The sequence below is a fragment of the Mus caroli genome, unplaced genomic scaffold, assembly GCF_978045245.1.
Source record: "Mus caroli unplaced genomic scaffold, Mus_caroli_1 scaffold_3, whole genome shotgun sequence".
Lineage (NCBI taxonomy): Eukaryota > Metazoa > Chordata > Mammalia > Rodentia > Muridae > Mus > Mus caroli.
Genome location: NW_028227258.1, coordinates 37,080,837 through 37,107,335, shown reverse-complemented (window position 1 = coordinate 37,107,335; position 26,499 = coordinate 37,080,837). Strand labels below are relative to the sequence as shown.

The following is a 26,499-nucleotide window of genomic DNA, read 5'->3' as shown; positions in this document are numbered from 1 at the left end:
AAACATTTTAAAATTAAGGAATCTAAACAAGACGACAATTTATTATTGTTATTATTATTAATAATTATTATTTTATTATTTTAATGATTTGCATTTTTCAAATCACATTGTTTTCCCTTGACTATAATTTGCATTTACTTAAGTAAAACTATTATTTTTTTATTATTAGGTATTTATTTCATTTACATTTCCAATGCTATCCCAAAAGTCCCCCATACCCTCCCACACCCACTCCCCCACCCACCCACTCCCACCTCTTGGCCCTGGCGTTTCCCTGTACTGAGGCATATAAGGTCTGCACGACCAATGGGCCTCTATTTCCACTGATGGCCGACCAGGCCATCTTCTGATATATATGCAGCTAGAGACACAAGCTCTGGGGCGGGGGGGGGGGGGGGGGAGGGTACTGGTTAGTTCATATTGTTGTTCCACCTATAGGGTTGCAGATCCCCCCAGCTCCCTGGGTACTTCCTCCAGCTCCTCCATTGGGGGCCCTGTGATCCATCCAATAGCTGCCTGTGAGTATCCACTTCTGTGTTTGCTAGACCCGGGCATAGTCTCACAAGAGACAGCTATATCAGGGTCCTTTCAGCAAAATCTTGCTAGTAGTGTATGCAATGGTGTCAGCATTTGGAGACTGATTATGGGATGGATCTCCAGGTATGGCAGTCTCTAGATGATCCATCCTTTCATCTCAGCTCCAAACTTTGTCTCTGTAGCTCCTTCCTTGGGTGCCTTGCTCCCAATTTCAATAAGGGGCAAAGTACCCACACCTTGGTCTTCGTTCTTCCCGAGCTTCATGTGTTTCGCAAATTGTATCTTATATCTTGGGTATTCTAAGTTTCTGGGCTAATATCTACTTATCAGTGAGTACATATCATGTGAGTTCTTTTCTGATTGGGTTACCTCACTCAGGATGATGCCCTCCAGGTCCATCCATTTGCCTAGGAATTTCATAAATTCATTCTTTTTAATAGCTGAGTAGTACTCCATTGTGTAAATGTACCACATTTTCTGTATCCATTCCTCTGTTGAGGGACATCTGGGTTCTTTCCAGCTTCTGGATATTATAAATAAGGCTGCTATGAACATAGTGGAGCATGTGTCCTTCTTACTGGTTGGGACATCTTCTGAATATATGCCCAGGAGAGGTATTGCGGGATCCTCCGGTAGTACTATGTCCGATTTTTTGAGGAACCACCAGACTGATTTCCAGAGTGATTGTACAAGCTTGCAATCCCACCAACAATGGAGGAGTGTTCCTCTTTCTCCACATCCTCGCCAGCATCTGCTGTCACCTGAGTTTTTGATCTTAGCCATTCTGACTGGTGTGAGGTGGAATCTCAGGGTTGTTTTGATTTGCATTTCCCTGATGATTAAGGATGCTGAACATTTTTTCAGGTGCATCTCAGCCATTCTGTATTTCTCAGGTGAGAATTCTTTGTTTAGCTCTGAGCCCCATTTTTTAATAGGGCTATTTGATTTTCTGGAGTCCACCTTCTTGAGTTCTTTATATATATATATTGGATATTAGGCCCCTTCCTGATTTAGGATAGGTAAAGATCCTTTCCCAATCTGTTGGTGGACTTTTTGTCTTATTGACGGTGTCTTTTGCCTTACAGAAGCTTTGCAATTTTATGAGGCCCCATTTGTCTCTTCTCAATCTTACAGCACAAGCCATTGCTGTTCTATTCAGGAATTTTTCCCCTGTGCCCATATCTTCAAGGCTTTTCCCCACTTTCTCCTCTATAAGTTTCAGTGTCTCTGATTTTATGTGGAGTTCCTTGATCCACTTAGATTTGACCTTAGTACAAGGAGCTAGGAATGGATCAATTCACATTCTTCTACATGATAACCACCAGTTGTGCCAGCACCATTTGTTGAAAATGCTGTCTTTTTTCCACTGGATGGTTTTAGCTCCCTTGTCAAAGATCAAGTGACCATAGGTGTGTGGGTTCATTTCTGGGTTTTCAATTTTATTCCATTGGTCTACTTGTCTGTCGCTATACCAGTACCATTCAGTTTTTATCACAATTGCTCTGTAGTACAGCTTTAGGTCAGGCATGGTGATTCCACCAGAGGTTCTTTTATCCTTGAGAAGACTTTTTGCTATCCTAGGTTTTTTGTTATTCCAGATGAATCTGCCGATTGCCCTTTCTAATTAGTTGAAGAATTGAGTTGGAATTTTGATGGGGATTGCATTGAATCTGTAGATTGCTTTTGGCAAATAGCCATTTTTACTAAATTGATCCTGCCAATCCATGAGCATGGGAGATCTTTCCACCTTCTGAGATCTTCTTTAATTTCTTTCTTCAAAGACTTGAAGTTCTTATCATACAGATCTTTCACTTCCTTAGTTAGAGTCATGTCAAGTTATTTTATATTATTTGTGACTATTGAGAAGGGTGTTGTTTCCCTAACTTCTTTCTCAGCCTGTTTATCCTTTATGTAGAGAAAGGCCATTGACTTGTTTGAGTTAATTTTATATCCAGCTATTTCAATGAACCTGTTTATCAGGCTTAGGAGTTCTCTGGTGGAATTTTTAGGGTCACTTATATATACTATCATATCATCTGCAAAAAGTGATATTTTGACTTCTTCCTTTCCAATTTGTATCCCCTTGATCTCCTTTTGTTGTCGAATTGTTCTGGCTAGGACTTCAAGTACAATGTTGAATGGGTAAGGAGAAAGTGGACAGCCTTGTCTAGTCCCTGATTTTAGTGGGATTGCTTCCAGCTTCTCACCATTTACTTTGGTGTTAGGTACTGGTTTGCTGTAGATTGCTTTTATCATGGTTAGGTATGGGCCTTGAATTCCTGATCTTTCCAAGACTTTTATCATGAATGGGTGCTAGATTTTGTCAAATGCTTTCTCAGCATCTAACGAGATGATCATGTGGTTTTTGTCTTTGAGTTGGTTTATATAATGGATTATGTTGATGGATTTCCGTATATTATTATTTTCAAATGTGCCCTTTTATTATTTTACATTAGACTCATAAATAATTATTTTAAAAAAGGAGCTGATACCCACTGTAGCCTTATTGTTCTGGAGTTCTTTATATACACTAATTAGATAGTTAAACATGCTAAAATATTAGCAATACAGAAAAAAAACGAGTATACAGGCTACCAATAACTGCCGAGACAGGGAGAGTTAGCCTCCTGTGGTTATTCAATATAAAGTAAGCAGCCCTGAGTTATATACACACAAGTGACAAGACTCAGCAGGTTGTATTTATGTATTTGTTAATATATGTTTAGATAGTATATATACATTATATGTTGCATATATGTAATAATAAAGAAAGAGAGGCTATCAATTGGAGAGTTGAGAGGAACATGGAAGGGGTTGGAGGAAGGGTGAATGGAGGGAAGGGAAGAAGGAAGTGGTGAAACTATAGTTTAATTGAAAAATGTGAGCCGGGCGTGGTGGCGCACGCCTTTAATCCCAGCACTCGGGAGGCAGAGGCAGGTGGATTTCTGAGTTCGAGGCCAGCCTGGTCTACAAAGTGAGTGCCAGGACAGCCAGGGCTACACAGAGAAACCCTGTCTCAAAAACCAAAAAAAAAAAAAAAAAGAAAAATGTAAAATTAAATAATTTTTAAAAAATGAACCAAGTATTCACTCCATCTTAAAGACCATACTCTCCACTCTTAATTCTCACACTAGATTTGTAATAACTTATTTTAGAGATTTAGAAGAGTCAAAGCAAAGAAATTAATTTTTTACAGCACAGTAGTAAAGTGAAAAGGAGAGGTGGACCGACTACAGTGATGGATTTAGCCTGTTGTGATCTGAAAGCTTGCTTTTGGCCATAACTTTCACTTGAAACTGCAGAAGGATCATCATTGTAATATTTCTTTCAGGATGCTGTGTGTTTTAATTGTTCTTCCGTGTTCTCTGGTGTTATTTTAAGATGTCTGTCTATAGCTCTCTCAGTGTGATCCATCAGAATGTCCTAATCTTTCTAAGCTCAGCAATGACTGATAATCAATTTTTAAAAATTGAAATGTTAGTGTGTGCGCTCACCCATATTCAAAAATAGTCTATTGCCACTCTGAGGAAAACCCTACAGTTGCTTTTCCTAAAGTGTGTGTTCATTTTAGAGAAATTTAAATTTAAATTTTGTGAACTTTTAAATACTTAGTTTGCATATGACTTTTAAGGCAGTATTTGAATTTTTGAAGACAAGAAGCTTGTAGGTTATTTTGAAAAGTTAGTAATTAGTTAATAGGATTTTTTTACAAAGATATTATCTCTCATCATGTAATCGTGTTTCTAAATAATACATATTAATTTAATAGGATTTGCTTAGAACACAAACTCAAGAACTATGTTCTTTTGTTTGTGTGTCTTGTTGTTATTGATACTGTTTGTTTATTCTGATACAATGTCTAGACAGCCCAGACTGGCATGGGTCTCATAAACCTCTCACCTTATCTTCCAGAGTGCCAAGATTAAAGTGATAAGCCACCCACACCTGACCAAATATATACTTTATAGACTTCAGATAAAGTCCTTTCAGAGAACAGAAACCAATCGAAAAATTGACTACTGAAAACTGTCTTCTGACCTACACATGCACTCAGCAAAAGACACACACACATACACACACACACACCAGATAAATAAATAAAAACAGTTAAAAGGAATAGCATGGACCATCTGAAACAACATATACCTATTGTAAATATTTTAAAGGATTATTTTAAACTTAAATGTTACAATTATTCTAAACTTATGAACAAAATACCATTTAATGAAACTTTAAAGGAGTAGTATTTTTAAATTCATAGAAATTTTACTGTTGCATTCGAAGGCGGTTAGTTACCTGGTGCGATGGTCTCTGGATTTGGGGGGCTTCGTGGATCGGGGGTGTTGGGCGGAGTTGAGGGGCCTTGCTGTGAGCCACCTTCCAGGTTGCTTCCATCAACTCTCCCATTCTGCATGGCGATATTGTGCTGCATTTGTTTAAAAGTAAATTTAAACTATTAGGCACAGTAATGACAATGCTAGCTCCCATATGTATAAAGAGAAAGCAAACATAGTGTGACCATGTCACCCGGGACCTCAGGGATTTACACGGTAATACAGTATGAGCCATTCAGTGAGAACTTTCGTGTATGTCAGTCTATATTCCACTCAACAGCAGCAGCAACAACAACAACATTAATTGAGAAATACTGTGTGCACGGCACTGTAGAACTTCCCCTCAATTTATTTGATTTCTATCCATAACATCACCATAAGAATTATGGTTAATTTAAAAATATTTACCAATATAATAAAACAAAGCATATTGACCAACCATTTGATTTAGAGATTCTTTAAAAAATAATGTCTTTTATTAATTTTTTTGAGAATTTTATACAATGTGTTTTGCTTATATTTATCTCTCTCCCCTAACTCCTCCTAGATCCTTTCCAACTTCATTAGACCTCATGCTCCTCCCCCCGCCCCCTCACTGAGTCCAGTATGTGTTGGCCAACAACTCCTGGGTGTGGGGACTGCCCTGGAGTGTAGTTGACTAGGTGTCACACTACTGAACTAAACTGATTTATCCTCTCTCTGCAGCATTCAAATACCAGGAGCTCAAGCTAGGGTTGGGACTTCATGTCCACCTCCCCTCTTCCATGCTGGGGTTTTGTCTGGCTTGAGCTTTCTCGGGGCTTGTATATTGCTATCACAAGTACTGGGAGTTCATATGTGTATCTGCCCTGCTGTGTCTGACAAACACTGTTTCCTTAAGGCCTCCACTGCCTCTGGCTGTGAGAATCTTTCCAACATCTTGTCAGCAATGGTTCCTGAACCTTGATAAGAGGGTTGTGATATAGATGTCTCTTGTAGGGCTGAACATTCTGAAGTCTTTTAATCTCTTCATATTAGAATCTCTATGGTAATTGCTGTCCACAGCAAGAAGAGGCTTCTCCCATGAGGCCTGAGGAGTGCACTGATGGCTATAGCAGCAACTCATTAGGAATCACTTTTATGCTATGTCTTTTAGCAGATTACAGTAGTAAAATTTCCCCTAGAGCCCATGACCTTTGTAGCCACAGGTTTTGGGCTCTGTTGACACTATCATATATAGGTTCTATCTCTTGAAACAAGTCTTAATCCAATGAAAAGCCCTGCTGGCTGTGACCTATGTTGGCTTTTCTCCTCCGTTAGCTTACATAGCAGCTTTCAGCTTTATGAAAGGCAAACAGTAGGGATGAAGCTTCCAGTTGACTAACTAGCTGGATCCCCCCATGTTTTATACGACTCCAGCATATGGTATCTTCAGCCGTGGGTCTTACTGTACAGTTCTAGAAGGTAACTAATACCCTGTAATGTTTTAATGAAGGTTGTGTGGCCCTCTTTGGCTCATAGTTTTATTATATTAGTGTTGTATTTTATTTACACTTAAGTTTTAGATTCATTAGAATATTTGAACAGCTGTCGTTCCTACCATGCCTATAAACAGAAAAGCGACATGTATTTAGCTACATAAACTTAAAGAATGTGTGTGTGTGTTTTTTAAAGAAAATAAAATTCTGAAAAGAGATACTTCTCCTTTAAGGTGTAAGTGAATTTGTTGTAGTCTTATAATTTAGGATTGCCTCTATGGCAACAGAATAACACCTTTAAAAACTTTCAGTTTGTTTCCAGTTGTCTAGCTATTGTGAATAGATCAGAAAGGAACATAGCTAAGAAAGTATTCGTTGAGTCAGTCCTTTGGGCACATGACAAGGGGTGGTACAGCTGGGTCATCTGGTAGTCCTATTTTTAGCTTGGTGTGAATTCTTCATAATGATGTTCATAGTGACTGCATGGATTCTCAATCCCACTAACAATGAGTAAGTGTTCCCTTGTAGAGAGACTATCTCGTGTATTGTATGGGTGCATTGTCTGTCAATTAAAAAGCCTATAGCCTATTGCTTAGGCAGTAAGTAGAGGTGGGACATCAGGATGAGGAAGCATTCTGGAGAGAGAAGGTGGGAGAGTCACTGAAAAGATGTGACAAGGCAGATGTATGGTACCTGAGCACAGGTAACCAGCCACATGGCAGAATGTAGGCTAGAATAAATAGGGTATTTTAAGTCATATCTAGTCAGAGAAGAGCCTAGCTATATGGCCAAGGTATTCAAGGTGTCAATATATTTTGAGTCTGAGTCTTATTCCTGGGAGCATGGGGCTGAGAGGAAGAACCAGGGTTTAACTTCTACAGCCCCTCCCCCACATCCTCATCAGCATGTGCTATCAGTGGTTTGCTTGATCTTAGCCATTTTGACTGGGTTGAGACGAAATCTCAAAGTATTTTTAATTTTCATTTCTCTGATTTCTAAGAATGTTGAACACTTTTATAGCTCTATCTTAGCTATTTTGATTTGCTCTTTTGAGAACTCTCTGTTCAGAACGATAACCCATTTTTAAAATAATAATAATAATAACCCAGGTCATTCGTTTTCTTGACTCTGTTTTGAGTCTTGGTATATTCTGGGTCTTAATCCTATCTCAGCTGTATAGCTGGCAAAGATTCCCACTCTGCAGTTTCTCCTCCACTCAGTTGATCAATGTGCACCCACACGGTAAAATATTATTTAGTTATAAAGGAAAATGAAATCATGAGTTTTGAAGGTAACTAATGGAATTACAAACTATTATACTGAGTGAGGTGACCCGCCACACACTTCAAACACAAGACTTAGAGGTTTAGAGTTGAATTTGACCCGGAAGTCTTCCTGAGGACCAGTTCCCCAAGCTCTAGGAAGCCCTTAGGCCACAAACAGCACTGAATGCCTCTCCCACACATGGCTATCTTCATGTGTACACATGTTTGCTTTGAATCTAATTGAATGCTTGTTTTTACAAAGCTTTATATAATGTAATTATTCTATGAGTATTTGCTGAATTTTTAGTGAATAAATCATCAAATCCAGCTAATTTCTTTTTGCCATAACCTTCTTAAACCTCATTTTTCTTTACCACTTTAGTCTTCAATGTGCATATCTTTCTTGCTTATTTCTCTTTCAAAACTTATTTCATGGACTGGAGAGATGGCTCAGAGGTTAAGAGCACTGAGTACTCTTCTGAAGTTCAATTCCCATTAACTACATGGTGGCTCACAACCATCTGTAATGGGATCCGATGCCCTCTTCTGGTGTGTCTGACAGCTGCAGTGTACTCATACACATAAAATAAATAAATCTTATTAAAAGCCCCTTATTTTATTTTTAATTACATGCATGTGTACCCGTGTATGGGTCTGTGCATGTGAGTGTGTTTGTCTACAGAGGACAGGAGAGGGGTTTGCATTCTCTAGAGCTGGAGTTACAGGCAGTTGTGAGCTGCCACGTGGATGCTGGGAACTAAACTTAGGTCATCTGCAAGAGCAGCAAGTGCTCTTGACTGCTGAGTCACCAACCTTCCTCATTTTTGTCATATAGACATTTGCCTTCCGTTCATTTCCCATCACTCACTTCTCTTGTAGTCAGTTGGAACACAATGTGTCTGTCTGACATGACTCTAACCTTTAGAAATTCTTCCTTACCTCATGTTGAATACTGTTCAAACTCATGTCCGGCCATTAAGATCTTGGACTTGCCTCTTACTTGTACCAGTACATTTCCAAGATCTGATCTCACATATTCCTGTTCTTTACTGCTCATCACTTTAAGACTGCTGCTTCATCTACTTCCAGAGAGCCCCCTCTGTTCACTATCAAACCAAATCCTAAATCCTCCATGTCTAACTTCAATTTCCTTCTTCTTCCTAGTGTATCATAGCAGAAATGCCACCACATCTGTACAATCTCAACACTCCAACTGCATCTGCAACATTCTTTTATGGCCTCTCTTATTTGTTCATGTTAAACAGAATTTTGTTATCACATTTATAGCACAAGTTAAATTTAGTTAGGCAAATTTTTTTTTCCTATAAGTTATACATGAAGACTATTTTAGCTAGGTATAGTGGTGCACATCTTTAATGCCAGCACTCATGAGGCAGACACAGACAGATCTCTTTGATTTTGAAGCCAGTCTGGTCTACACAGTAAGTTCCAGGCCAGCCAGGATCACAGAGTAAAACTCTGCTTCAAAAAAGTCTTAGCCGGGCAGTGGTGGAGCACGCCTTTAATCCCAGCACTTGGGAGGCAGAGGCAGGTGGATTTCTGAGTTCGAGGCCAGCCTGGTCTACAAAGTGAGTTCCAGGACAGCCAGGGCTATACAGAGAAACCCTGTCTTGAAAAACCAAAAAACCAAAAAAAAAAAAAAAAACCAAAAAAAAAAAAAAAACCAAAAAAAGTCTTAAAGGCCATTTTTAATAATTACTAAATGTAAAGCATTTTGCATACATACATAATTTAATGTTTTACATTTTGAATTTATCATCTATCTCAAGTATTTTACTGAATTTACTATATTTATATTTTACCAGCTTCAAGTATACATTAAATGGCTGTTGAGTTAATGTGGAAGGGTCAAAGCATAATGTATAAAGCATCCCCATTTGTTATGTGTCTAGATGTCTATAATATGAATTTCACCTATGAGGACAGGGAATCCTACCCACATTCATTTTAGGAAACAGGACATCTCCTGTGGCTTAGATGAACTGGAACATCCACTCTTTGGTTAGTCATTAGCAGGAAGGCCGCAAGCCTTCTATTATCATTGTTTAGTGTACAAACAAAGCCCTGTGATGTCCAGGTGATGAGTGATTGTGGCCTAAGCCTTAAATTATAGTGTTCCCACCAGAAACCATCTCTGTTTCCCATCAGAAAGGTGGAAAAGACAAGCGAAAACGTGGTTGTTAATTTACTGAGGTTGACCATAAAATGAAAGCAGTGTCTTCTAGGCTCAAAACATACAAGTTCAAAACAAATATGCAATTGCATGGTTTCTGTAGAAATAACAACAAAAAAGATTTGTTGTAAACTTTTTACCAAATATAAAGAAAATGATTTTTTAAACAAAACATAATAAATATATTAAGACTTCCAATATACATTGTTTAGTCTTATTTAAGAATTGTTTTCTTAAAAATCAGATGTTTTTATTTTGATACAATAACAAATGTATTTTGGAGAAAAATGGAATGTGGCATTCTAAAATCGTGACAAACAGAACTGTTTTGTAAGGAAACAAAATATTTTGGTACATTTGCAAATATGTGCTTTCTTTTAGTCTTTCAGTTTTTAAATTATTTCTTTTATTTTTTGAGATTATGTCATTTCCCCCTTCTCTCTCCTCCCTTCAAGCCCTCCCATATATCCCTATTTCTCTCCTTCAAACTCATGCCTTCTTTTTTCATTAACTGTTGCTACATATATCATATGTGTGTGCATATATATATGCACATGTGTATATATATATATATACATACACATGTGTATATATATATGCACATGTATATATATATATATTCTTCAATACCTAAATACAATCTGCTTAGTCTGTATTTTTTTAAAAAGATTTATTTATCTATTTTTTTGTAAGTACACTGTAGCTGTCTTCAGACACACCAGAAGAGGGCATTGGATCCTATTACAGATGGTTGTGAACCACCATGTGGTTGCTGGGAATTGAACTCAGAACCTCTAGAAGAGCAGTCAGTGCGCTTAACTGCTGCTGCTCACTCTGTATAATCTTGCTTGTCTATGTGTTTTCAGGGCTGGCCATTTGGTATTAGGTAACCAGTTGGTGTGTGTTTCCCTGGGAAAATTGTCTTTTATTGTACACTTTCTCCTAGAAGTTTTAGAGACTGCAAACAGCCCAATATCCATTAACAGTGATTTATAAAGAGGATTATAATTATCATTAATTCCTTTTACATTTTTACTTTATCTTGAAAGTTTACTTCACTAATTTCTTCTTTTCCTTCTTTATTTCTTTATTTTGTTTTGCCTTTAATTTAGGACATAAACAACCTTATCAACCAGGACTTTAAAACTAGGCCATGTAGCAGGCAACCATTCTTTTGAAGAATTCATCCATTTGTTCTGAATATTATTTATTTCATACCAAGTACATGAAACTTGAATTTGCTAGTGCCCCTTAGAAGTAGATTAAGCTCAAAGCTGTGTTTGTATTTTTATTTTAGGATGTGCCTATACTCAGGATACACAGGAGAATCAGGAGTTCAAGGAGTTCAAGGCCAACCATGACTGCATAGTCAGCTGAGGGACAGTCTGGCAAGCGTGAGACTGTCTCAACACAAAACAAAACAAAAACCCCAGCCAACCAAAGAAAATAAACCATGCTACTTAACAGTTGAGATATTGAAATGGGGATGTGACCCGTGTTATCATCTATATGAGATACTAAACAATGTAATAAAACAGGAACCATACAGATAAGTAATTGTGTCTGTAGCTCAGTAGATGTGGAAAGGTAAAAGTATTTTCTAGAACAATTGATCAATAATTAGGCCAGCTCATTATGCACTGAGAGGAAACTGGGCCTAACTTCCTATCAATGACATGATTGCTTAATTTACAAATTACTTTGTCTTTCTTAGTTTTTTTTTTTTAACTGTAAAATATGGGGCCTGAAATCCTCTCTAAGGTGTCACCTGTTGCACAACCTATTTGTGACATGATTTTAGTGCTAAAATATGCCTGACAAATATGAGAAAGATAGCATATATAAGCCACAGTCACTTTGTCAAGTGTGACAACTCAGTCATTGCAATTTGGAACATCGTTAACATGACAGGGATTTTTAAAAAAAAGAATTATGATTCCTGTCAATTAATTTATACCTTTGGGAAATATTTAGCAAGGGCCTATTATGTGGTAGGCACTATGTTGGAAATCCAAAGGCAAATAAATGCATTTTTTTTTGTCTAGAGATGAAAAGGGCACACAACATTAAAAGACCAAGCAATCCCTGCCTTTACAATCTTTATTGGTATATACTGCTCTGAGTTATTTAGCATCATTATATTGTTTGATTTAGTTGTTTGGGATTCTACTAATCATTTCGTGTCCAATTTTCTTGGAATAGTAAACAATCTCAAGTCATATCTTCATATGTTTATTATAACTGGAAACAAATATGTAAGATTATGAGAGAATATGCTATGTTCATGAGGACAGTTCTAATCCCACATGCCGGTGATTCTTGACCTGTGGGCTGTGACACCTTTGGGGTCAAATGAATCTTTCACAAGGGTCACCTAAGACTAATACCGAATATCAGATATTTACACTATGATTTGTAACAGTAGCAAAATTATAATTATAAAGTAGCAACAAAATAATTTTATGGTTGGGGGGGTCACTACAACCTGAGGAACTGTATTAAAGGGTTGCAGCACTTGGCAGGTTGAGAGCCACTTCCTTTTTCAGAGCGGTAGTTATACCGTTAGTGTTTGCAGTGTCTGTGGGAGTCATGCAAGCAGGCATTATTCATTTACTGAGAGGTCTGAACTTGCAGGTGGTTTTGCAAGGCTTTCCTTAATCCACCTATTTCATATTACTTCATAAAATGTCGTCTTTGTTGTTATTCCTTCATGAATGTAATTTTGTAATAGGCCATTGGGTAAATAGGGATTATTTTCAGTTCATACTGTACTAGCCACAGATATTTTCCGAGGAGAGGGTATTATGGATAATAATAGGCTAAAATAACATCATCTATTTACCCATGACTTCAGGTAAAAAAAAAAAAAAACCAAAAAACTTATCCTTCACAAATGAAAATATCGTAATTGAGTGTGATTTTCCATGTCTCACTGAATTCACAATTAAAACTAGAATCAAGTCATGCTTGTTGTTTGGTTGACTATAGTTCTGGAGTTTGAACAAGTCAGGCAAGGACTCAATCAGCACATTTAATCCCCGGCTTTCAAAAGCTTAATTTAAGCCTGGTATGGTGGCATAGGCCTTTAATCCCAGTCCTTGGGTAGAAGAGGTAAGCAGATCTCTATGAGTTCAAGATCAGTTTGGTCTACACAGAGAGTTTCAGGCCAGCCAGGACTACATAGAAACACTCTATCTTCATATTTTTCATTTAACTGTTAGTTAGTTAGTATAACAAGGAACTATATGAGTAATAAAAATAAACAAACTCATTTACCTTAACTGGTTATCTGTCTTTTATTAACTATCTTCCTTCTCCACAGTTTCTCTCAATGACTGTTTAAGTGAATATGATGGTAACCGATGTCAAAATCTAATGTTTGTTAGTTTGAGACAAGGTCTCACTCTGCAGTCTTGGCTGGCTTTGAACTCCCTGTGTTGCCCAGGATGGCCTGGAAGTTGGGAGTGATCCTTCTACCTCTGCCTCCAGAGTGCTGGGATTACAAGAATGCACCACTACACCCAGCTATAAAATATAATCAAAAGTGTTAAGGTTTTGATGTTTATTGGCCTGAAGAGTTAGGTGCGAGCTGGCTTGGCCATTACCATATGGAAGAAATACTTTGAGATGAGACTGACAGAGATTCCTGTTCTCAGCATTTACAAAGCCTATCCAGCAAACACAACCCTTAGCCTTGCTTTGTGGACCTCTGTGTTCTTTGGGAGTATTTCCACCACAAACATTTAACTGTAGGTGATAAGATGTGGAAACATTTGGTACCACTTCTCCCTTCTCACTCCCATCCTAGCAGAACAGTCCACACCCCCAGTGCCAAATCTACGGCTCACAATGTCCTATTGAGAAGAAAAGCCTTTTCATGTCATACATAATATTTCCTTTATTTAGGCACCTAAGCTATCCATCCATCATCCTGACTAAAAGGGTCTAATAGAATTAAACTGAAAAAAAGGTATGCTGAACAACTCGTTTGGGAGCCTGGTAACACGTTTCAACTTAGGAATGCTGTCCATTCGTGTATGTACTCACGGTCGGGCTGTACCTACATTTATTTGTGCTCTAGATTCATACTGGAAATTTTCAAAGGTGTATTTGTCAGATCTTCTTTGACGCATCTTAAACAGCCTGGCCCCACGATTACTGAAATGGGACAATTCTTCTATCATGATGTCTCTGGGGATGCTAACTTTTTTGCCCAGGTCCATGCCGTCAACATCTGCAAGACAACATTTTCCTTCATGAGAATCCAAAAGAAAGCAATTTCATACACTTGGCTAAGTTCTATGATTTGTCTCCTCCCCCAGTATTGCAGTAAGTCATTGGCTTGTGCTTCAGTCAGTCATCCTTGGGGGACATCTGAGCTCATCATTTTGGCACTACATGATCACATAGGTTGCTTATTTTGTCTAAACCTCCATGTCCTCCTCGTTGATGTTCAGCTAATAATAACGAGAATAACTACTGCAAAGAGTTGGTATTAAATGGTATTTAAGTAAGTAAAATATTTCATATAAGCTATTCATCATGCTATCAGGCATATAGAAAGAATTAATGAGCTGGCTGTGATATTCTTAGTACTGTTTAGGCTTTCCAGTTACCGGCTTTTCAAACAGAACTGCTTCACACTTACATTAATAAGCTTTGCGTTTATCCTCACATTTGTGTGCATTAGTTTGGGTTTTGCCTATTACTGAAGTACATGTTCTCTCCAGTTCACTGTCTAGTCTTGGATAAATACCATTCTCTCTGTAACTAGTGCCAAGCAACCTGGATAAAGGGGGCAGGAAGGAAAATGGAGTGGAGATCTTTCCCAACCAGCTCAAAGGCCATTTCTGTGAATCCCAGCACTCAGATTGATGTATGATTACTAACACTTCCATTGTATCTCCAAAGCACTGAATCATGATTCTTTTATCTGTTTATCAATCGATCCATCGATCTATCTATCAATCATCTATCTATTTATTTATGTTTGTAATTTCTTTTGGTTTTAATTTTTATGTACCTTATATTGTAATTATAGAAAAAATTGTATGAATGCTATTTTTAGCTGAGAGTGTGTATTCTTGCCCAAAGTTCCAGAAGCTAGAAGTGGATGCAGAACATTTGTGAGTTCCTGGACAGCTTAAGTTATAGAGTGAGTTCCATATATTAGCCTGTGTTACAAACTGATATTTTGTCTCAAAACAAACAACCAAAAACTCAAGACAAAAGATCATTATTTTCTATTTGTAATACTAAAGAGCTTTCCCAGAGATCAAGAGAGATAAAATTCTTCTACTTTCTTCTTTTATTTGGATTTTATTTTCAGACTCTTTGTAGCCCACACTAGCTTCCAACCAATGGCACTATTCGTGTGCCAGCCTTCTCAAACTCTGAACTTGTAGGTATAATTCATCAAGATCTCCAAGTGCTTTCAGAATCAGGAATGTATTTCTGTAGAATGCTCAGAATCTCTTTGCCACTGAAAAGTTTTGTTAAGTACATAAAGAGGAAAACTGACCGTTAGGCAAACAAATATTTATCTTTAACGACTAAGACAGAAGCCATAGATGATGTGACAAATGAGCTATGATAATTAAGCTTTGAGGAGCATGTACTGGAACACAACAGTCCACGGGAGAATGACAGTAGAACAGGGCAAAGCCAAGAGAATCAGTGCCGGGGTTACGCCCTGGTTTTATGTAGAGGCCATATCACAAGGCCTCCTAGGCCACCTCTGACTTTTTCAGATATGTAAACCACTAAATTTCCTTTATCATTTACCTAGCTACTTTCTGTTATTTTCAACCAAGCATGTGCTAACTCAGATAGCTACTTTCTCTACACAATCTTGCTAAGAGAAGAGCAAAACTTGTGCTAAATATAGAATCACAGCCAAGGATGAGAAAGGCTGATCTAGAAAACCCATGCTGAGGTCCATGGTAAGGAAGGCATAGGGGAGGTATTTGCAGAAAGAAAGCTTTTGCCTTTTACTCTAGGTTCACTGGACTCACAAGAAATGATTACTCCTCTTTAGCAACTCACTACAAGCTGCCATCAGAGGAAAATGTGCACCCACAGCTACGAAAACTTATCAGTCCTCAATGTTAGGGCATACAAAGAAATTATCTGCTGATAGAATCCAGCGCTGCTTGTAAATTTATGCCACAAGAACACTGAAATAAGAAACAAAAAGGAAAATACTTCATCAGTCAATTCATTCATTACATCCCAATCTGTATTGTTTCAAATCCTAAACTTCCACCTTCCCACTCCACAGTGGCTTTGAGTGACAGAACATCTGGATGTTTAAGCTCAGAAGCATTGCATAAGAAACAAAGTGATGTGACAGGACATGTACTGTTTCACAGGCCAGACCAAAGCAGTCCCAGAAATTCTGCAAGCCAGTAGTTACACAGCGAGCATACCATGATTAAAGTTAAGTGATTAGGCAGATGTAACAGTGCACAACTGCAATCCCAGCAGGATGGAAGTGGGGACCAAGGATCAAGGATTCAAGGTCAACCTCAGATCAAGACCAGTTTGAACTACCCAAAAACTGTATACTCACACATACAAGTACATGTACAATTCACCCATGCATACACACACACACACACACACACACACACACACACACACACACACACACACAGACGTTATACAGGGTTATGGATAAAGCTAAGGAGCTTAGCCTATGTGAGACCATGTTCCGTTCCTAGCAATGAATAAAAGGAACTTCCAGCTGTGAGTAGTGGCACTCAGCAGACAGGGGCATAAGGTTACAAGTAGAAGGCCAGCCTGAGCTACAACAGCGAGATCACCATTAATAAACAAAAAGTTCTATACGTGTAATAAAGAAGTCAAAGTAAGAACATGAATAACTGTTCAAATAATGTTTGCTGGATAAGTTTGCTATTACCTCTGTGGCCTTGAGGTTATTCCTATCCATTGTAGCTACGTGAGGAAAATCTTAAAATACTGTACTGTTTGCTTTGTCGTTGCTTTATGAGTACATATGTGCTCGTTTCTCCCCACACTTCATTAGAGCCTCTCTGATGGTACCAACCACAGCATCATATCCATCAACGTGTCAGGAATACATCAAGACAACATCCTTTGCATACACAACAACAAAAGACAAGCTGAATCCCCGAGGTTTCCTTCCCCTTCCTTAAGTTTACGATGTCACACAAGCAAAAGTTTCAGAACTGTGTGGGAGCTGAAATTCCAAGGAGTGGTCACCCCCATTGCTTAAAACTCTCAGCAGAGTGTGCTGCCTGCTTCTATGCTCATGGGTCCTATGCACAAGTTCAGGTGTCCCCTGCCATTTAGTGTAACACCAGCATGGGGTCCTAAGGGTGTTTTTCCATCTCAGGGCCTGGTAAACGATACACACTCAAACCCTCATGACTGAGAAGGTTGTCTTTGAGGCATTAGCTCATCCATTGAAAATAAAATGGCTAGGCATACTTTCCTACAGCTGTCATTTATAGCGATATAGAACTGCAGTCGGATCCAGGAATTTAATCCACTTACAAACAATTGTAGTACGACCAAAGATCTAAACTCACTTCCTCATGACTGCCAGGCAAATGGGGTCTTAATAGAATGGATAAACTGTGGGAGAGAGACAGATAAAGCGTATTTACTTAGGGTGGCCTTACTGATTCAAAGAGATACCTTTCTGCACTTGTGAAGGGCTTCATCTACAAATGATAGTTCGTAAAATCTATGTTATTATTTACTATAAGCCATGTATTACCTATAACATAAAGCACTGTAGTCTGGCCTGTTATCTTGAGGAATGTTTGAAAAATTCCTTATTAATAAATTAAGAAAACTGTAACTGAAAATATTTTCTAAATGAAGGTGCATTTGAAATCTACATGAGATCATTTGTTTTCCAATTTCATAAATTTTTGTATCAATTTCAGGGCATTTTGTTGTTTTGTTTAGGTTTCTGTTTGTTTTTGAGACAGGGCCCACAGTACAGATCTGGCTAGCCTAGAATTTACAAGGTAGACATAGCTGGCTTTGAACTCACAGAGATTCACCTGCCTCTGCCTTTCCAGTGCTGGGATTGAAGGTGTGCACCACCACCTATGCCTTTAAATTTAAGTGTTAATAGTACTTACAAAGCTTTCCATTAGTGTGTGATTAGCTTAGAAGACCTATGCATATTTAGGAAATTCTATTATCAATGTCTAGAGTTGCACAACAGAACCATCCAGCGCTGCCTGTAGTGTGCAGGGAAAGGGCTTGTCACAGTGAAAAGGCTCTGTAGAGACCCAAGGTGGCGATTAGTGTGAGAGAGTTCAGTGTAGTTCTCTTAAAGACCTCGGTAAGGTTAGGTGCTTAGAAACTCTGAATCCCCAATGGCTGACTACACACTATTTTTCTTTTTTTTTTTTTTTTTTTTTGGTTTTATGAGACAGGGTTTCTCTGTATAGCCCTGGCTGTCCTGGAGCTCACTTTGTAGACCAGGCTGGCCTCGAACTCAGAAATCCGCCTGCCTCTGCCTCCCGAGTGCTGGGATTAAAGGCGTGCGCCACCACGCCTGGCTCACTATTTTTCAAAAGAGAACACACTCTTTTGTTTCCTTGAGATTAAAATGGTGCTAACGTTAAAAGTTAAAGAAATATCAAAAATCCACACACTGAATTGTTCTCCCCATCATTTTGATACTGAGATTTTTGGTTGACGGGAAAAGTTAAAAAAAACAAAAAAACAAAAAAACAAAAAAAAAAACAACAACAACAAAAAAACCAACAAAAAAAAGCAATCTGGCAAAATCTTTCATCTGAAAGTCTAGTCCTTGTGCTCTGTAGATTTTCAGAGTCCTTGCAATGTCAATGCTATCATTCTTTTTGTTACTGACAGAGAAATGGACACAGACATTCCAGCCTTCAGGCAGCTCAGTGGATGGAAAAATGGAATTTCAAAATTCGGTGCAGCCAGGCGTGGTGGCGCACGCCTTTAATCCCAGCACTCCGGAGGCAGAGGCAGGCGGATTTCTGAGTTCGAGGCCAGCCTGGTCTACAAAGTGAGTTCCAGGACAGTCAGGGCTATACAGAGAAACCCTGTCTCGAAAAACAACAACAACAACAACAAAAAAAAAAAAAAAAAAAAAAAAAAAAGAAAATGTCTGCATGTTAATTTGGGGCCGGGCGTGGTGGCGCACGCCTTGAATCCCAGCACTTGGGAGGCAGAGGCAGGCGGATTTCTGAGTTCGAGGCCAGCCTGGTCTACAAAGTGAGTGCCAGGACAGCCAGGGCTACACAGAGAAACCCTGTCTCGAAAAAACAAAAACAAAACAAAACAAAAAAACAAACAAACAAACAAAAAAAATTCGGTGCAGCGGCGCGAAGCCAGATCCACACAGCCCTCCATTCGGAACCAGGGCCTTCCGATTTCAGAGGACAAAGCTAAACTCTTTCCCTGAAATTACAAAAATAACCTTCCAGATTGTCTTCAGCATGCCAAGGAAGGCAGTTCACCAGTTATCAAGAGGAAGACAAAAATCCAAAAAGCATAAGACAACAAAGCCCTCCTATAGTGCAGGAGGAAAAGCTACTGGGTGGCAGATGACACTTTGGTCCCCTTTCTATTATGCGGATCTTATTCTGAGCTGCTGGGAAACCGTGTTTACAGGTAAGGAACACTTCACACTCAGTTCATCTTGTGGTCGTTTTAACTCTCAATTCCGTTCCCAGCCATATCATAGAGTGCTTGTCCTTAATCCATCCTGATGGCTCTGTCTCTTCCTTTCCTATCCCTAGCCTCTTATTCCTATCCCTCTGTGCTTATTTCTCAACACTGGAAGGCATTCTTGAGTGAGCAAGGATCACAGTTCATGCTGGAAACCAGTACAGATTCCAGGTAAACTGCCCAGGGCGAATGGGTCAAGGGTTATTATGGGCTGTCCTTTCTTGTCCTCACAACTAATTCATGTACAGATGAAAGCAATATATTCCATCAGCCTTGCATCATAGCACTTTTTAGATGTTTGCAACTGTGGCTGACATGCTGTTGTATGAAGCACAAATGTTTTTGTTACAATAGTAACACAAGTCCACTTCCCCATTTGTTCCTCTAGTACCAGTACTATGATAGGGCTTTTCAGTGATGAGACCAATCGGGGCAGACAGCCTGGGTAACAGGACACACTGTTTTCTTTAACATTTATCTGTTTATATTCTCTCTCTCTCTCTCTCTCTCTCTCTCTCTCTCTCTGTGTGTGTGTGTGTGTGTGAGTGTGTGTATACTTCTGGGAGTTTGTTCTTGCCTTCCACCATGTAAATTCCAAGGATTAAAGTCAGGTCCCCAGGCTTGGCCCTCAGAGCCATCTGGCAGGCTCTAGATACTTTAATCAGCTCATTGTTGGGCATGTGATATATTCACTTCTGGTGTATTAATGTGACATCAAATTACCATGGGTCCAGAACGAGCAATAACATGTGTGAGGTAAATGGAAACTAGGATTTAAAAGCCCATTCTATACAGTTGACACTGTCGTCTCTATAGATAGACCTTTTCAGTGATTCTTCCAGGCAGTTTGTCCTTCTGATAACAAGAGTGATCTAGTGTGAAACTTCCCCTCTTCTATTTCCCTACTCATCTCAGAGTCTCCCCAGCTGTGGTCTCGGTCACAAGAACTGGGGTAAATGTCCACTTCACAAAGGCTCACTCAGCGTTCCCTCCAGGTTAGATGGTTGTGGAGGGTGGTAATAAGAACGTGTGAGTTATAAAACTTAACATCGTTCTTATGTGTAAGAAGACCACTTAGTCTTAACATAAAGATTGGGACTCTATCACATATCATTTTAAACTATCCGGGTGTTTTTACAGCTGCAAGATGTTTTAAACATAAAGACTCATTTCCGCCGTCAATGTTTCTCTGAAGATCATATCTTATTCCTTCATCCCTAGAAAAGGTGATGCTTTCCTGCTGCAGAACTATCTATTCCTTGCAGCCCGCAAATAGTCAAGTTCCACGCAAGACTCCAGCAGAGATAAGAGAAAGAAATTACATATTTGTCTTGCTTCATAACACACTTTAGTTGTCCTGTCTTGGGTGAGTCTGATTATCCAGCTCTATCTATAATATTCAGCAGTCTGGGGCTCTTCCTACCTGGCCCGGAGCTCATCCACTGTTGGAGGAGAAGTCTTCACATGGCCAAAACTTCCTGGTGGGGAGATTGTAGTGTTCCCCCCTTGATATATAATTGTATTTTTATACTTTCTAAACATAAAGCTTTCAATGGTTATATTTATTAAAATTAAAGAGATAATTTTACTCTCAAGGGAAATGCAGAGTAGAATCTAACATTTAATTTAGAGTGAGAGTATATTAAATGGATTCACTTACTTATGATTATGGTATAATTATATGGGATCATTTGTGTTCAGGGTGGTATAGCCTAAGACAATTATGATGATGATGTAATTCGGAAGTGACTTTCTAAAGCCTAGTTTTACATTAAACACTTTAGTCTCAAGTTTAAGTTATTACTTGACTTTTGGCACATTTTGACTAGGAAAGCCACAGACATGATTTCAAGTAAATTACCCAAAATGGGATACACAAAGATGCTTGCAAATTAAAAAAAAAAAAAAAAAAAAAAAAAAAAAAAAAGCACAAAGTTTGAAACTTTGGATTGATCCTGTCTGGTAGCTAGGGCAGACTTATTCTCATTTTATTCTAAATGAATTTGCCATGAAAGGAAAGCCTGAGAATCAAGCAGAAGCCAGCATGATGGTTTGATAGCAAAGAGATCACAGCTGAGCCGTACCCTTTCAACATGACTGTGGTATGTGGCCGGTATGCAAGACACTTTGATTGGTAGAACAGCTTGCTTTATGGAAAAGATGATGTGAAATACTACACTCATCCTGGTTTCCAGATGCCTCACACGGTTTCATGACTCTAGATGCGAATATTTTCATGGTGCAAGGCTTCATTTGCTGCCAACAGAACAAAAAGATAAGGGGACACCCTACAAATTCCACAACATATCTGGAATGGGTCAGATCAGCCCTAAAAAGGGTCTGGATATTAAACTAGAAATTTAACAGTATGCTAATCTTTATTCATGAACGAAATGAATTTCCTTTTTAACAAGTAAAATATAAGGGCTTCCAGAACTATGTACTAGGATTTTAAAATAATAAAAATATTATTTATTATTGAAATAATATCTTGCATCTGTCAAATATTAAAATTAAGTTGTTTTCACATTAAAAAAAACTCATTTTCAGAAAGTATTAATAAAGTTGATTTTGCATGCAATCTATGTTAGTAAATCAATTGCTAATTGTGAATGCTGGTGTCAGGGTTAAACACTGAACATGAAATTCTATGCAATCAATTATTTGTTTTGAAAAATTTTCAAAGGCTGATAGAACATATTTTGAATTTTTTAAGTAAGACAAAGTAAAAGTAATCACGATAGAAAAAGATAGGGCTGTGTGACCATTGTCTATAAGCAAACAAAATTAACAAGCATCATGTTCACTGATAATGTGAGAGGCGGACCCAGGGAGTGAGCATCAGCTGTCAGCTTGCTTCATTCCTTCTGCAGCAGTTGTTCATCTGAAAATAGCTTTCAGATGAGGAAGGATGGCCGCAAAAGGATGCATTGCCATAGGCTTCTCTACAGCGACCACCCCTCCCAACCCCCCCAGGAGTCTCACGTTTGTTATGGTAGACAGGAAGTAAACTATAGAATATTAACATCAGAAAGGACCTAAATCCGTGCCATGCTACATTAAGATGATGAAGAGCTTTTAGTGGTACCATGTCCATGGATTTCCTTCGTGATGGCTGATGCTTGCTGTTTCCTTTGCTTCACCATGGCGCTATGTGATAGCATAGTATTTTTTTGTTCCCTGTTGAAAGTAAAGGGACATGATTGAGGCAGTGTGAAGGATCCGTTACAATCATCCTTTCTGAAAGAGAACATCTCCCTTCGTTAGTAAGAATCAGCTACTGCTTTTTTACTGAAAGGCCAACATAGACTGCTTGTCTGTCTACAATGCACATGCCTATCAGCAGCTCATGTCCCAGGGCAGAGGGTGACAGTCTCCGACCCAGCCTCTGTACGTGACCCAGTACATTGACCACTATGCATTGAGGAACAGCCTCCTTGCTCTCCCCTCTCTTTCCTACATGTTATTTCTCATCTGTCAGTGCTTCTTTCCTGGCTGTCATCCCACGAGCATCAGGAGACATCACTCCCAGCAAACTCTTAAGAGTGAGGAAGAGGCCGCATTCAGCCAGACTATTTGGTACATTTTAAGTCAGCGTTGAAAGCTACCCTTTACAGCAAAGGGTTACCATCCTTTTATGAGTCACATAACTCTGAACCTCTGGGGCCAACTGACTAATAAAACATTTTAGGAAACCGTCCACTCACCTTGCTGTCAGGCTGCACTTTTCAGCAGGGGTGAATCCCAATTGTGGAGGAAGGCACTGAAGGTGGAATATGACGGCACTTGGGCCCGATGGGTTTTATCCTTGAACCTGGAACGGCATGGTCCCTCGATCTGACTCAAACAGGGGACTGAGCCTTTCTGAGAAGACTGGCATCCAGCTGACATCAACTGACTATATATAGCACCAAATACTTTAGCTACTCATATCTTCCTGGCGAAAGGGAGGGACAGGGACAGATTGGGTTCTCTCTATTGTATTTCTGGCCTCTGAGATAGTTGAATGAAATATTCATTCACTGGGCCTGAAGAATGTTTTTACTGAACACAAGAATGTTTTTACTGAACACTTTCTGTTGGAAAGTACCACAGCCAAAATGGATTTTAAAACTTTCTGAAGATGTAGTTCTTATTCCATACCTTAGTCGAGGGGATAAGAGATGTATATTAATTAGAGCAAAATGATGAATTATTCATAATAAAAATGAACAGTAGGGGCCCTGGAAAGATGGCCCAGTGGTTAAGAACACTTGTTATCTTTCAGAGGATCTGGGTTCAAGTCCCAGTCACCCACATGGTTGCTCACAACTGCCTGTAACTCCAGTTCCAGAGGATCAGACATTATTTTTCTGGCCTCTTCCAGTATCTGCATGGACACACACACACACACACACACACACACGGAGGAGAGAGACCTAGCAGAGAGGGAGGGGAGATGGGGGGTAGGGGGTAGTAGGAAGAGAGAAGAAAAAACCTTTTTAAAAATGAACATTATGGCCAATATCTACAGTACCTCACCACGAACAAAGGCTGTGATGAGTTTGTCAACAGAGCCAGCCCATAAGCAAAGGTGAGAATTGTTGCAGCTTTTAATAACAGGTAATATTTGAATGGTAATATAAAGAAAGTTTCACATCGGCCAAGCCATGAAGCTCAAAGCTTCTAACTGGATCACACATTGGAAGACATCCATAGAAGTTGCCTCTGCAAAGTTGCCCAGCCTCTCCAAGGTCTGGAGGGAAGGAAGGACTTCTGCCTCAAGGAATTATGACAGGAAAAGTTCTCAGAGTCAAACCACCTTGGCTTCCTGGCTGGATTTTGATCACAAGGTCATAGTTTTCCTATCCTGTGTGGTATATTCCTTTTACAATTCCTTATTTCCTGGAACACACTTCCCAATTCACCTGGCTCACTTCTTCCAAGTTCAGAGTTCACAGTGTGACATGTTGAGGGCTTGGTATTAAGTCCTCCTGACACCTTGCCCCAACCATCCTGCTTGCATTCCACTGCATCACTGACTGATCTCTCAAGCATTTTTCTTAGTGTCTTGAAATCAGTCAAGAGGAACATCCTATGTGAGTGAGGGACAGACTCAACCTCCACTGAAACAACCAACTGACAATGAGGTGAACTTTTGTTTGTCTTCCAAGAAAACTTAATCCAGAGTGAGGAACGCCGGGTAGGGCTGACCTACGTGACTTTCCCTTCCTTCTTCTTGCTCCATTATCCCTAAAATGCAGATCTCTGAGGCCTCTATTTTATCCACCCAGAAAAAAGAAAAGAACACTCTCTCTTCTTCAGAAGGTGTCTGAATATTGTTTATATCTCTCCTGCTTATATCCATGGGACAAAGGTTAGCCATTCAGCCACATACAACATAAAAGAGTAATTTACTGTTTTACAAAGTATGCCGTGGTTTCCGGGTCACAGTTCTCAGTATCTGCCCCAAGAATATGCATGGCAGGATGGGTTTGTTTGTTTTTTTTTTTTTTTTTTAATCTGCTCATCACATCTCATCTAATCTTTGATTGGTTGCTACATCTTTTTATTACTAAACTACAAACTCCAAAAGAATTGGGGCCTTGTTGTACCTTCAGTACTCAGAACTGCACCTGGAAACTGGGAATGTAGCTCAACTGGAACAGAAGGAGTTCAAGTTCAACTTCAGCTACATAGACAGTTGGAGGCCAGCCTCAGCTAATACAACCCTGTCTCAAAAAACAAGCAAACAACAACAAAACCCAAGCCAATTAAAAAACATTATCTTGTAAATAAGTACTTGATTTCAATGGAATGAATTAGGGGTCTGGGGACTAATTGTGGAATGCATGGAAGGTTTGGCAGGAATTGACTGCTCTTGTTAGGTCGGATACAGCTTGAGCTGTAGCTCAAGACATGTGTGAGGTTCTGGGTTTGATCCCCAGCACCACATATACAGTCATTAAATCAAAAGAGCAGATGACAGGACATGGCATGAGATGACATAGCATGAGATGACATGGCATGAGATGACATGGCAGGAGACAGGGCACCAAGAGACACAGGAATAAACTGTGAGCCTAGCCACAGTATTAAATTCATACACTGCTGGTTGAAGTTTCTCTCTCCAAGTTTCTTCTAAGCAAATGTTTGCCCAGAAACAATGAACTCCACGCCAATAAGATATCATTTGGTTAAAGTCAACAGACTTGCATTCCCTCTCAAGATCCTTTCATTAGCTGGGAGAATGGAAGCACTCACTTAGGAGCTCGGCATTCATCAACCTGGGGATGAGCGTTCAAGCCATCAACGGCAAAAGCTGACTGTAGGTCAGCCTGGGCCCACGTAGACAGTTTAAAAAACAAAAAAACAAACAACAAAAAAAAAAACAAGAATCAAACCCAAAACAAAATCTTTAAATTTTCCTGTATTCCTGGCTTCAGGATTAGATGGCAGAGCTTTTAAGTTAGTTTTGTTATCGGCACAATGAAGGTTACAGTATGTTATAGCAGTTTGTTACAGTATGTTGAACAGTTTGTATAACAATTTGAGAAATCCATTAAGCTTAGTGAAAGCTTAATAAATGTTCATTTCACCATTGCTGTTCCTCGAATATGGAAGGATTTAGAATAATCAAGTGTATTATTTAGCAAAAACAATAGATTTATTAAAATAAAACATTAAAAATAACAGATTAAGAAAGCTCCCTATAGGGGGAACAACATGATGAACTAACCAGTACCCCGGAGCTCTTGTCTCTAGCTGCATATGTATCAAAAGATGGCCTAGTCGGCCATCACTGGAAAGAGAGGCCCATTGGACTTGCAAACTTTATATGCCCCAATACAGGGGAATGCCAGGGCCAAAAGAATGGGAGTGGGTGGGTAGGGAAGTGGGGGGGGGTATGGGGGACTTTTGGAATAGCATTGGAAATGTAATTGAGGAAAATATGTAATAAAAAATATTAAAAATTAAAAAAAAGCCCCAGTTTTCCTGTTCAGTTTTCTTTCTACTTTTAT

At 39.1% G+C, this 26,499-nt stretch overlaps 1 protein-coding gene across 2 annotated transcripts in view; it reads right to left on the bottom strand.

The window, feature by feature from the left end:
* Myoz2 (myozenin 2) overlaps window positions 1-23,378 on the bottom strand; it is a 32,794-nt gene extending 9,416 nt beyond the window's left edge. The window contains exons 1-4 of one of the 2 annotated variants that reach the window (XM_021158976.3): window positions 23,206-23,378; window positions 22,587-22,678; window positions 13,852-14,021; window positions 4,834-4,963 (exon numbers count right to left, since the gene is read on the bottom strand). In XM_021158976.3, the coding sequence (XP_021014635.1) occupies window positions 4,834-4,963; window positions 13,852-14,021; window positions 22,587-22,662 (376 nt within the window). In that variant the 5' untranslated portion in view covers window positions 22,663-22,678; window positions 23,206-23,378. Of the gene's footprint in view, window positions 1-4,833; window positions 4,964-13,851; window positions 14,022-21,582; window positions 21,679-22,586; window positions 22,679-23,205 lie in introns of those variants that run through there. The other variant, XM_029475624.2, reaches the window with a different exon arrangement.
* Window positions 23,379-26,499: the final 3,121 nt, after the last annotated feature.